The 12,221-nt window shown below is 42.4% G+C and overlaps 1 protein-coding gene across 1 annotated transcript in view; it reads left to right on the top strand.

Annotated features, from left to right (window-relative positions):
• LOC139274971 (serine/threonine-protein kinase 24-like) overlaps nucleotides 1–12,221 on the top strand; it is a 36,926-nt gene that overhangs the window by 17,695 nt on the left and 7,010 nt on the right. The window contains exons 5-9 of the mRNA XM_070891769.1: nucleotides 521–706; nucleotides 1,586–1,731; nucleotides 4,220–4,346; nucleotides 6,558–6,626; nucleotides 7,035–7,171. Of these exons, the coding sequence (XP_070747870.1) occupies nucleotides 521–706; nucleotides 1,586–1,731; nucleotides 4,220–4,346; nucleotides 6,558–6,626; nucleotides 7,035–7,171 (665 nt within the window). The remainder of the gene's footprint in view (nucleotides 1–520; nucleotides 707–1,585; nucleotides 1,732–4,219; nucleotides 4,347–6,557; nucleotides 6,627–7,034; nucleotides 7,172–12,221) is intronic.

The raw sequence follows: 12,221 nt of genomic DNA, 5'->3' as shown, positions 1-12,221 counted from the left end.
CTGGATAACCGAGTGAATCCTTTCCCACACATGGAGCAGGTTGCACGGTCTCTCCCCAGTGTGAACTTGCTGGTGTGTCAGCAGGTGGGATGACTGATGTCATTGACTCAGCGTAATGTGCCGCCCGGCGTGGTGCAGAGTCTTTTGCAGGAAGACCTATTTGAAACATGGTCCATACTGAATTAATTGATGAGTACATGGAGAAACGGTAGGTACTCTTCAAGTTAACCTCAGTTCCCCTCAGTAGATGTTGTGCATGTGTAAAATGATTGCAGTTGTTGGAGGCCCCAGGACATTCTGGGGGATACTGACTTGCAACTCAACTGGACCATCCACATAAGTGCTGTGGCTACTATCGGAGAAACTTGTATTTTGTGCATTATTGGAGAAAAATGTGCAATAATTTATAATTTGGTTCAATTGTATATCGTGTATTTAAAGGGCTAAGCGCTACATCTGGTTCAGAAACAACTCGAGAAACTAATATGAAATCTTTGCCTTTTTTATTCTGTTTTTACAGGCCGATATCTGGTCTTTGGGAATAACTGCAATAGAACTTACAAAAGGGGAGCCACCACATTCGGAGCTGCACCCAATGAAAGTTTTGTTTCTCATTCCGAAGAACAATGCACCAACATTGGAGGGAAACTACAGCAAACCCCTAAAAGAATTTGTGGAAGCATGCTTAAATAAAGAGCCAAGTTTTGTAAGTGATTTAAAATCTAACGGTCTTGTAACAAAAAAGGGGGCTAATGAGAACCTCGGCTGTTATTCCAAATGTAATGAATTAATTTTTTTTAACCACCCATATTCGCCCCCAAAAAAATCTTTCCTGCTGGCCTCTTGCTATGATCACAGTTTAACCCGATTCAAACATATCACCAATCCACCTGTTGTCCTCCTGATGAGTCCCTGAGCAGTGGACTAAGTTGTTTCAAGCCCATTGCCAACAAACCCGCTGGCACAAACTAGCATGCAATCAGTTTTTAAACTCTACAAGGTGACAATGCTGCAGATTCAGATACAATAACAAAACAAAAGCTAGATTTTAAATGTCTCATACTCTGACCATCTGCTTCTGATAGCGTGCCCGTACAGTAGCAGTTAATCATTTTCAGATGGAATAGGCTTTGAGTCAGATTGCTGCAAGATTTAACACCGTTCTAGGCCTGAATAGGAACTTAAGTTATGAATGGAAAACTGAAATCTATTGTGGATAACATCTAAAAACAGAAAAGAAAGAACTTGCATTTCTATAATGCCTTTCCTGACCTCAGGACATCCCAAAGCATTTTACACCCAATCAAGCACTTTTGAAGTGTAGACACTGCTGCAATAACAAACACCCAACTTATTATGTTTGCTTGCTTGCGCCTGGGTTTAATAATCCTGAGCAACTGCCTGCTGTTTCTAAAGAACAACTTTCTAAAGGTCAGGCGAGAAGTGTGTCAAGTTTTAGGAAGATCATCGCCCCAAAGGACCCATTGCACAGAAATATTTTTGCTTCCTTGATTAGAAATGATAAATAAGTTTTACTTTATTATTTGAGAAGGAATAACTAATATATTTTGTTTATTTTCTTAAGAGACCTACAGCAAAAGAATTGCTGAAGCATAAATTCATAATACGAAATTCCAGAAAGACCTCTTACCTGACGGAACTAATTGACCGGTACAAGAGGTGGAAGGCGGAGCAGAACCATGATGATTCCAGCTCAGATGAATCTGACTCGTAAGTTTTCTTGCAGCGTGCTTTCCAATATTAGATGCTTCCAATAAAACGTGCTCAATTGTATGATGAACATGTAATATTACATAGAATTTACAGCACAGAAACAGGCCATATGGCCCAACAGGTCCATGACGGTGTTTATGCTGCACATGAGCCTCCTCCCACCCCTCTTCATCTCGCCCTATCAGCATATCTTTCTATTCCTTTCTCCCTTGTGTACTTATCCAGCTTCCCCTTAAATCCCACTGTGGTTGGATTCACGGTGCAGTCAGTGTTGCCCCACTTGTATTCAGCATTGTGCCCTAAAGATGATCACGATACTTTTGTATCTAAATTGGAATTATTAATTACCATTGGTCCGCTTACCAATCCACAACTCAGTATCTTGAGGAGATTAATTATTTTAGGCAAACATTTGCTTTAAAAAAGTACTACGCATCTCAACATAGCTCATGTCCAAGTCCTTTCATGAAAAAGGTGGCCAAAACATTTTCGAACCCCAAGGTACATGTAGTAATTGAGAACCAGAAAAGGGTGAGAGAGCCAAACTATTTTGATTGACTAGGGAACAGGCTACCACATGGAGAAGTTGAGGCGAATAGCATACATGCATTTAGGGGGAAGCTAAATAAGTACATAAGCGAGAAAGGAATAGAAGATTATGCTGACTGGGTGAGATGAAGAGAGGTGGGAGGAGGCTCATGTGGAGCATAACCACTGGCATAGACCAGTTGGGCCGAATGGCCTGTTTCTGTGCTGTACACTCTATGTAATAAGTGATGAACATGGACTGAGAAATAGGTAACACACAGAATAAGGCTCAAGGCTTAAAAATGTTGAAAAAAGATAGGGAATAAGCTGGGGAATGTAAAAATAGTCATGGCTGCTTTTTACTTCAACCAACCTATCTTTTATTCATATGTTGATGGACCCGCTTTGTGTTTCCAGCATTTTGTTTCTATTTGATTTTCAAAATTTATAGGGGTTTTTTAAATCTAAAAATTATGTTTTAAAGTGAGGGTTTTGTAGTGGAGAATGAAAGATTTCCCCCCCACTATATGCCTGTGGGGTCAGGACCAATCAACCTGACTGCAGATCTTCTGTTGGCTAAACATATAGGGTAAGGCTTCATCTACATTTCCCAAGCATCTTCTGTTGTGCAGTTGATAGTATTAGTTTAGGCACCAGCCATTCTTGCTGCATATCCAAGTGAGACTTCAAATCTAAAAGCGATTAGTGCAAACTTATTGTTAGTTGGTAGAGTGGATTCACAACCAGAAGGAATTGGATTGAAACAGCCCAAACATTATTTTGTAGCTATTTGGAGGAAAAGCATTCTTTCACTAGTTTTGATTGGATTCAAATCCAAATTCAAAATGGAAGGACAATGTGCTATAATCCAGTGGGTCACCCAGGCACACAGCCATGCTTCAATAAAAAGGCACAAACATTAATGCAGTTATTCCTTGAATTTGACAGCTGACTCCTGCCTAACTTTTTAAGAACATAGGAAATAAGGGTAGGCCATTCAGCCCCTCTAGCCTGCTCCACCATTCAATAAGATCATCTACTTCAACTCCACCTTCCAGCCCTAACCCCATATCCTTTGGTTCCCTTAGTATCCAAAAATCTATCGATCTCTGTCTCTCCTTGACTGAGCATCCACAGCCCTCTGGGATAGAGAATTCCAAAGATTCACCACCCTCTGAGTGAAGATATTTTTCCTCATCTCAGTCCTAAATGGCCAACCCTTTATTCTGAGATTGTAACCCCTGGTTCTAGACTTTTATTTTGTGCATTAGTTAAAGTAGCTCTCAAATTTTAGTTTGTAATATTTTGATTAGATGACTATATAGGAAAGGGGAAGTTGGTGATTTGAAGCCGGAAAGAATCTGCATTTAGAAGGCTGTTAATCACATATTTTATCTTTTTAATACATTGTTTCATGCCAAGTGGGAGTTTTTTTTGGAACTGATGGATTATCGATATGTTGAGACCAAATTATACTTTCATTTTTGAATATGTTATGTCTCTTTAGCACTGCTGTTATAGTAATTAAGATGGCCAGAATGGGACTGAGGGAAGCAGATCAAGTGTTCACTTCATTTTTATTCTTGTCGTGCAACCCTCTGAGAGCTCTGCGCTCCTCCAATTCTGGCCTTGCGCGCATCCTCGATTGCCTTCGCCCCACCATTGACGGGTGTGCCTTCAGCTGCCCGGGCCCCATGTTCTGCAATTCATTCCCCAAACCTTTCCACACCTCCAACTCTACTCCTTTAAGACGCTCCTTAAAACCTAACATCTCCCTATGTGGCTTGATGTCAAAAAACATATTTTAAACACTCTTGTGAAGAACCTTGGGGTGTTTTCTTGTTTGTAGCCACTTATCTAGTCACCAAGATAGTCTTTGTTTGTTTCTGGTGTATCGATTTTCCACAAAGACTTTTTTTGCAGGATAGGTGAAACAGTAATGTTTTTCTAACGTTAGGGAAGCTGAAGGACAAGCGTCAGGAGGAAACGACTCAAGTGACTGGATCTTCACAATCAGGGAGAAAGATCCAGTTAAGCTGCAGAATGGAGCTGCCCAGCTCGATGAGCAAATCGAGAGGGATCAGGTACAATCAATCTTTCCCTGTTTTAAGTTTGACTTATGTTTTTTTTTTAAAGTCTCCATGCAGCTCTTAAATTGCAGGTTAGACGTCAAGATGAGTCACAACATTTTTAGCTTTAGTAACTCCAGGCCAAATTGAGATTGTATGCAATGTAACCCTGTAATTGCCAGCACGATTTTGCTGGAATTCTTTAAGGATGTAACGAACAGGGTGGATAAAGGGGAACCAGTGAATGGTGTATTTGGACTTCCAGAAGGCATTTGACAAGGTGTCACATAAAAGGTTACTGCACAAGATAAAGATTCACGGGGTTGGGGATAATATATTAGTATGGATAGAGGATTGGCTAACTAACAGAGAACAGAGAGTCGCAATAAATGATTCATTCTCTGGTTGGCAACCAGTAACTAGTGGGGTGCTGCAGGGATCAGTGCTGGGACCCCAACTATTTATAATCTATATTAACGACTTGGAAGAAGGGACTGAGTGTAACGTAGCCAAGTTTGCTGACGATACAAAGATGGGAGGAAAAGCAATGTGTGAGGAGGACACAAAGAAATCTGCAAAAGGACATAGACAGGCTAAGTGAGTGGGCAAAAATCTGGCAGATGGAGTATAATGTTGGAAAGTGTGAGGTCATGCACTTTGGCAGAAAAAAATCAAAGAGCAAGTTATTATTTAAATGCAGAAAGATTGTAAAGTGCTGCAGTACAACGGGACCTGGGGGTACTTGAGCATGAAACACAAAAGGATAGTATGCAGGTACAGCAAGTGATCAGGAAGGCCAATGGAATCTTGGCCTTTATTGCAGAGGGGATGGAGTATAAAAGCAGAGAAGTCTTGCTCCAACTATACAGGGTATTGGTGAGACCACACCTGGAATACTGCTTGCAGTTTTGGTTTCCATAGTTACGAAAGGATATATTTGCTTTGGAGGCAGTTCAGAGAAGGTTCACTAGGTTGATTCCGGAGATGAGGGGGTTGACTTATGAGGAAAGGTTGAGTAGGTTGGGCCTCTGCTCATTGGAATTCAGAAGAATGAGAGGTGATCTTATCGAAACGTATAAGATTATGAGGGGGCTTGACAAGGTGGATGCAGAGAGGATGTTTCCACTGATGGGGGAGACTAGAACTAGAGGGCATGATCTTAGAATAAGAGGCCGCCCATTTAAAACAGAGATGAGGAGAAATTTCTTCTCTGAGGGTTATAAATCTGTGGAATTCGCTGCCTCAGAGAGCTGTGGAAGCTGGGACATTGAATAGATTTAAGACAAAAATAGACAGTTTCTTAAACGATAAGGGGGTAAGGGGTTATGGGGAGCGGGCAGGGAAGTGGAGCTGAGTCCATGATCAGATCAGCCATGATCTTCTTGAATGGCGGAGCAGGCTCGAGGGGCCATATGGCCTACTGCTCCTATTTCTTATGTTTTTATGAAAAGGGAAATCTCGTTCAGTGTTAGCAGATTAACTCGAGCAAAGCAAGACTATTCAGGCTGGGGATCTTTTCTCTGGAAAAGGGAAGGCTGAGAGGTGACCAGAACTTAAAATTCTGAAAGGGTAGACATATAGAAACTGTTTCCTCTTGTGGGGGGAGTCCAAAACTAGAAGACAGAAATAAAAGATAGTCACAAATAAATCCAATAAAGAACTCAGCAGAAACTTCTTTACCCAGAGAGTGGTGAGACTGGAACTCGCTACCACAGGGAGTGGGTGAGGCGAATCGTGTAAATGCATTTAAGGGGAAGCTAGATTACCCGAGGGAGAATGGAATAGAAGATAATGTTGATGAGTAGAAATAAGGCGGGAGGAGGCTCGTGTGGAGCATAAACACCAGTCTAGACCTGTTGGGCCGAATGGCCTGTTTCTGCTCTGTAAGATTGTATGTATTTATTGTTGGAGAAGTAACAGTCACTTCAAGCAGTTGTCTGTTAAATTTCTCCTAGAACAAACTAGTTTCTGGATTACGAAACCAGCCACTGACGCTGTTGAAAATAGCAGTATCTGTAAATAGCATATGCAAATATGTTAACCAGACACCCTCCAATAGTCTTTATTACCATTCCCACTGAGGTTTGGTGAGAAATGTAAAACCTTTTGTGTCTCTGCTTCACTGTGCGAGCTTATTTGCATCTTAACCACTATTGGGTTTCACTGAAGCAGACTTATAATCTGCTATGTCTAAGGTGCTTAATGTCGATCACTTAACTTTTACAGGTACAAGATACTCCAAAGCAATCGCGGTCTCAGTGTTTACCTACAATTATTTCTCCGTTATTTACTGAGGTATGCCAAAAGTCACTTATTTGGAAGGGAAGGGGAGAGGTGGTGGGGGGGGGGGGGGGAAATGTATTGATTGACACACATTCCCAGTGTATTGATTGACGCACATTCCCAATGTATTGGTTAATTGACACACATTCCCAGTGTATTGATTGATTGATTGGCACACATTTCCAGTGTATTGATTGATTGACACACATTCCCAATGTATTGATTGATTGATTGACACACATTCCCAGTGTATTGATTGACACACATTCCCAATGTATTGATTGATTGACACACATTCCCAGTGTATTGATTGATTGACACACATTCCCAATGTATTGATTGATTAACACACATTACCAGTGTATTGATTGATTGACACACATTCCCAATGTATTGACTGATTGACGGATATTATTTCAGCTCAAGGAGAGGAGCGAAGCTGGAGGAGGCAATACTGAAGCAGTAGAAGAACTGAGGGAGGCCATTTTTTTGGCAGAAGATGCTTGTCCGGGCATTTCCGATATCCTCGTATCACAGCTCGTGCAAAGGCTTCAAAGGTATTTTCCATTGATTTAAAAATTATTTCCCAGTTCAAACAAAATAGTTTTTCCACAGCTCAGTTGAACCATTCAGATAATGTTTTATTAGCTGGAATCCCCAAATCCCTCTGCTCCTCCGCATCACTCAATCTTCCCCCCCAAAATATAAGTGTTACCTTTTTAAACCAAAATGTACCATATTCCGCTTACTGACATTGAATTCTGTCTGCCAATTTTATGCTCATTTCACCATCTTATCAATATCAATAATCAAAAGGGCTAATGGAATGCTGGCCTTTATATCTAGAATACAAGGGGGTAGAAGTTATGCTGCTACTATACAAAGTCTTGTGCCGTCCCTGTTAGAGCCTTGAAGGGGCAGCAATGGCAACGGTAAGCACTACCGGGTGGGCGACCAGCTTCCAGCGCCCTGCCGGGACATTTAGTGCTGGTTTCGACGGGGCACGGAGCATTACCGCCCGGAAGAGGCGAGCCAGTGTGCAATGTCCCTGGTTGCGACACCGGCTCGATTTTTGGCTGCTGCTGAGATAAGTAATGTCGACCTCAGGTAAATGTGATTGTTCTTTTATTTTTTTTGCGATTTATGTTATGGTGTCATAAGTTATTTATTGGGAATGTTTTTGGTGGGTTTTTTTTCAGGTTCTTCGCCCCCCCCCCCCCCGCCCCCCCAAGGTCTCTCTTGCAGTGCTCCGAGGCCAGCTGGTAAGCTCGGGATTTTCTGTTGCTCAGCCGGCCTCGCGATCTAAAAGAGGTGTGGTACGCCTTCCTTAGCGCTCCGCTCTACACTCTGGGCCCAGTTGATGAATTTTGCGGCTGGAGATGCAACTGGTCCCAGGCAGAAACGTTACCGCCCCGACGCCATTGCCACCCCGAAATGAGCAGAACCGAAAATCCAGCCCTTTATTCTTTTTACTGATCCCACTCTTACTCCTCCTCCTCAGCCACTAGCTCAGGCTAAAGCAGACTGTTGGGAAGAATATGATATAATATATAATACACACAACTTTGTGTCAAATTCGACCCCGAGCTGAGCTTCCGCCTCCACGTTCTCTCCATCACTAAGACAACCTCCTTGTACCTCCATCACATTATTCGTATCCACCCATCTGCTGCCGAAAACCCTGATCCACACCGTGGTCACCTCGGGACTCAACTATTTCAATGCTCTCTTGGCCGGACTCCCATCTTCCATCCCTTGTAAACCAAATAATTCAAATCCTGTGTCTATTAACCTCTCCTGCACCAAGTCCTACTTGTTTTTTCCTGCACAATCGTTTCACTGAAATAATGCACCGCATTTTAATCCTACTACTTTCTGAGTGACTTGGGTAAATGTGATCGTTCTGTCCTGGTACTGCTGCCTGATCAGTGTGTGAATTCAACGATGCATTTCTTCATCACAGACCTAGAGAGAATGTTTCCACTTGTGGGGGAGACCTAAACTAAGGGAGCCAGTAATATAAGATAGTCACTGATAAATCCAATAGGTAATTCAGAGAAACTTCTTTACCGAGAGAGTAGTGAGAATAATGAACTCGCTACCACAGGGAGTGATTGATGCAAATAGCATAGATGCATTTAAGGGGAATCTAGATAAGTACATGAGGGAGAAAGGAATATAAGGAGATGTTGATGGGGTGAGATGAGATGGGTGGGAGGAAGCTCATGTAGAGCATAAACACTGGCATAGACCAGTTGGGCCGAATGGTCTGTTGCTGTGCTCTACATGCAATGTATTTCTATCTTGACAACTCACTTTAATATTCGTCTAAGTACACCAGTGTGAAATTCAAACAAATTGTATTAATTGAAATTAAAGTGAAGTGAGTAAAATAATATTACAAGAGCTAACTTGTGTATATACCTGTATATCAATTCCTGGATCGTTCTGTGTGATACGCTTCAGCTGTTCCAATCGCCACCTCCAAACTCTCTTTTCCTCGTCATAAACCACACCGGCTCTCATTTGGCCTCTCTGAGTGAGGTTGCCAATTTGTGCCAAATTACTTTTGGTGCTTTAAGCCCATGCCCCCTCCCCCTTCCCCAGGAACTGTGTGTGGACCTGTACAGGTAGACAGATAGAGAGGGCACTTTCTTCGCATCAGTCTGCACTGGAGTTAAACCCAGGCCCTAGAGTGAAATGGCGTATGTTAATTGCTAGCACCATGTAGATACTTCTAAGGGTTTACAAAAAAGGGAGTGAAATTGGTTTTATACATCTATTAAGGGGAAGCTAGATAAGTACATGAGGGAGAAAGGAATAAATGGATATGCTGATAGGGTGAGATGAAGTAGGTTGGGAGGAGGATCAATAGGGTAGACATAGCGAAGATGTTTTCACTTGTGGGGGAGTCCAAAACTAGGGGCCGTAAATATAAGATAGTCAATAAATAAATCCAATAGGGAATTCACGGGGAACCTCTCTACCCGGAGAGTGGTGAGAATGTGGAACTCGCCACCACTGGGAGTAGTTAAGGCAAATAGCATAGATGCATCTAAGAGAAAACTAGATAAGTACATGAGGGAGAAAGGAATAGAAGGATAGGTTGATGGGTAGAAGTAGGGTGTGAGGAGGCTCGTGTGGAGTATAAACATCGACATAGACCAGTAGGGCCAAAATTTCAGCCTCAAATTTAGGCGCAAATTAAAACTACTAATGGAATCTGCCACCTCACATTCTTCTAAACTAGAGAATAATAGGCCTAATCTACTCAATGAGCCAGTAATGGAGCATAAAAACAGCCCAGATATAAAACGCTACGAAATTCTATGTATGTATGTAAACCACTTGGAAATAATACATAAATAGCTATTAGCTTTCCTGGCATATACGCCTTCTAAAATGAAACTATTTTTTCCAGTGTTGAACACAATTGATCCTGGCTTCCGTTTTATTGCCTAACTGCTAACTCTGTTCTTGTTACTCTGCCCAAATCACAAGCCATTAAAGTGGCTTGCAGGTTATGACCACTAGGAAGCAGCTCTGTACGAAGACTTTATTGTATTACCATGACGTCTGTGATGTGTGTTCCTTGGTTTCGGTCGTATTCAAATATTTTTTTTTTACTTTTCTGGCTCGCGGGGAATAAGAACATAAGAATTAGAAGCAGGAGTAGGCCATTTGGCCCCTTGAACCTGCTCCACCATTCAATAAGATCATGGCTGATCCTCCACCTCAACTTTTCTGCACTCTCCCCAAATCCCTTGATTCCCTTAATATCCAAAAATCTATCGATCTCTGTCTTGAATATACTCAAAGACTGAGCCTCCACTGCCCTCTGGGGTAGAGATCTCCAGAGATTCACCACCCTCTGAGTGAAGAAGTTTCTCCTCATCTCAGTCCTAAAGGCAACTCTGAGTAGATCAGGCCTATAGTCTCTAATGAGCCAGTAATGGACCAGAAAAAACAGCCCAGAGGCGAGGGTTGTCAGTAGGTGTGGGGAATGCCAGACCAGTGCTTGTTTAAGTCTGCGTGAATAGCTTTTACCGCCAGCGGTCTGCAGTCCAGTGAGAGAAAAAGAATATTTTTATAGTAAGAATAAAAGGCGATTTAAACATCTGGAAACTGATTATTTCAGAGCGGCAGATTCCATTAGTAGTTTTAATTTGCAACGACATTTGAGGCTGAAATTTGAAACAAATTATTAAATGGCTTCAAAGCAAAAGAACGAATCCTCATTTAAAAAAAAAATGAAATTTGAATTACTAAAAGAGCGGAATTATTATATCGAAAGCACACAGCTATGTGGTATTAAAAAACATATGTAATTGGGGAGAGAGGGGATCATTGATGGTTTAGTGGTAAATACACTTCCTGGCACTGAGTCATTGAGCATGGTGTGGTGGGTGCTGATGCTCTGCCTCACCTTTGAAAGGGAGCTGGACTGGTTCCTGACTGGGGCAGAGATGGCATCATATAGACGGTCATTGTCTTTACAGATAACACTTGGTCCGTGTGATCTCACGGACTGGGTTTGATTGCCTGAGGGGATTTGAGGGTAATTTTTCCATAGTATTTTTGATTGCCTGAGGGAATTTGAGGGTAATTTTTCCATAGTATTTTCCATAGTCACCCCTGTGCTCGCTGACCTACATTGGCTTCAGGTTAAGCAATGCCTTGATTTCAAAATTCTCATCCTTGTTTTCACATCCTTCCATGGCCTCGCCCCTCCCTTTCTCTGTAACCTCCTCCAGCCTCACAACCCCGCTCCCCCCCACGCCACCGAGATGTCTGTGCTCCTGTAATTCTGTCCCCTTGAGCATCCCTGTTGCCTAGGCCCCAAGCTCTGGAACTCCCTGCCTAAACCTCTCTACCTCTTTTTCCTCCTTCAAGACGCTTCTTAAAACTTACCTCTTTGACAAAGCTTTTGGTCACCTGCGCTAATTTCTACTTATGAGGCTCGGTGTCAAATTGTTTTATCTCTCAATACTCCTGTGAAGCGCCTTGGGACGTTTCACTACTTTAAAGGCGCTATATAAATACAAGTTGTTATTGGTTCTGTCTTTTTGCCTCTCCCAGGACATGACCTGGATGTGGGGGGTGGGAGGTAGGGTAGGGAAGAGGGAAGTATCTAGTCATGATGATGCTCCAGCCATCATGGTGTGGGACAGGCTCGATGGACCAGCTGGCCGCTCCTTGCCCTTCAGTTTCTTTTGGATGTTTGAATTGCACTTAACCTATTTGTGCCCAATACTGGAGCCACAGTGTGATTTAACACGATGTTGAAAACACATAGAAACATAGAAAATAGGTGCAGGAGTAGGCCATTTGGCCCTTCGGGCCTGCACCACCATTCAATAAGATCATGGCTGATCATTCACCTCAGTACCCCTTTTTGCTTTCTCTCCATACCCCTTGATCCCTTTAGCTGTAAGGGCCATATCTAACTCCCTCTTGAATATATCCAATGAACTGGCATCAACAACTCTCTGCGGCAGGGAATTCCACAGGTTAACAACTCTCTCTGAGTGAAGAAGCTTCTCCTCATCTCAGTCCTAAATGGCTTACCCCTTATCCTTAGACTGTGTCCCCTGGTTCTGGACTTCC

Source organism: Pristiophorus japonicus, chromosome 10 (genome assembly GCF_044704955.1).
Source record: "Pristiophorus japonicus isolate sPriJap1 chromosome 10, sPriJap1.hap1, whole genome shotgun sequence".
In the NCBI taxonomy this organism is placed as follows: Eukaryota; Metazoa; Chordata; class Chondrichthyes; family Pristiophoridae; genus Pristiophorus; species Pristiophorus japonicus.
The sequence above is the reverse complement of the archived record's forward strand: the minus strand, read 5'-3'. Positions and strand labels throughout refer to the sequence as shown.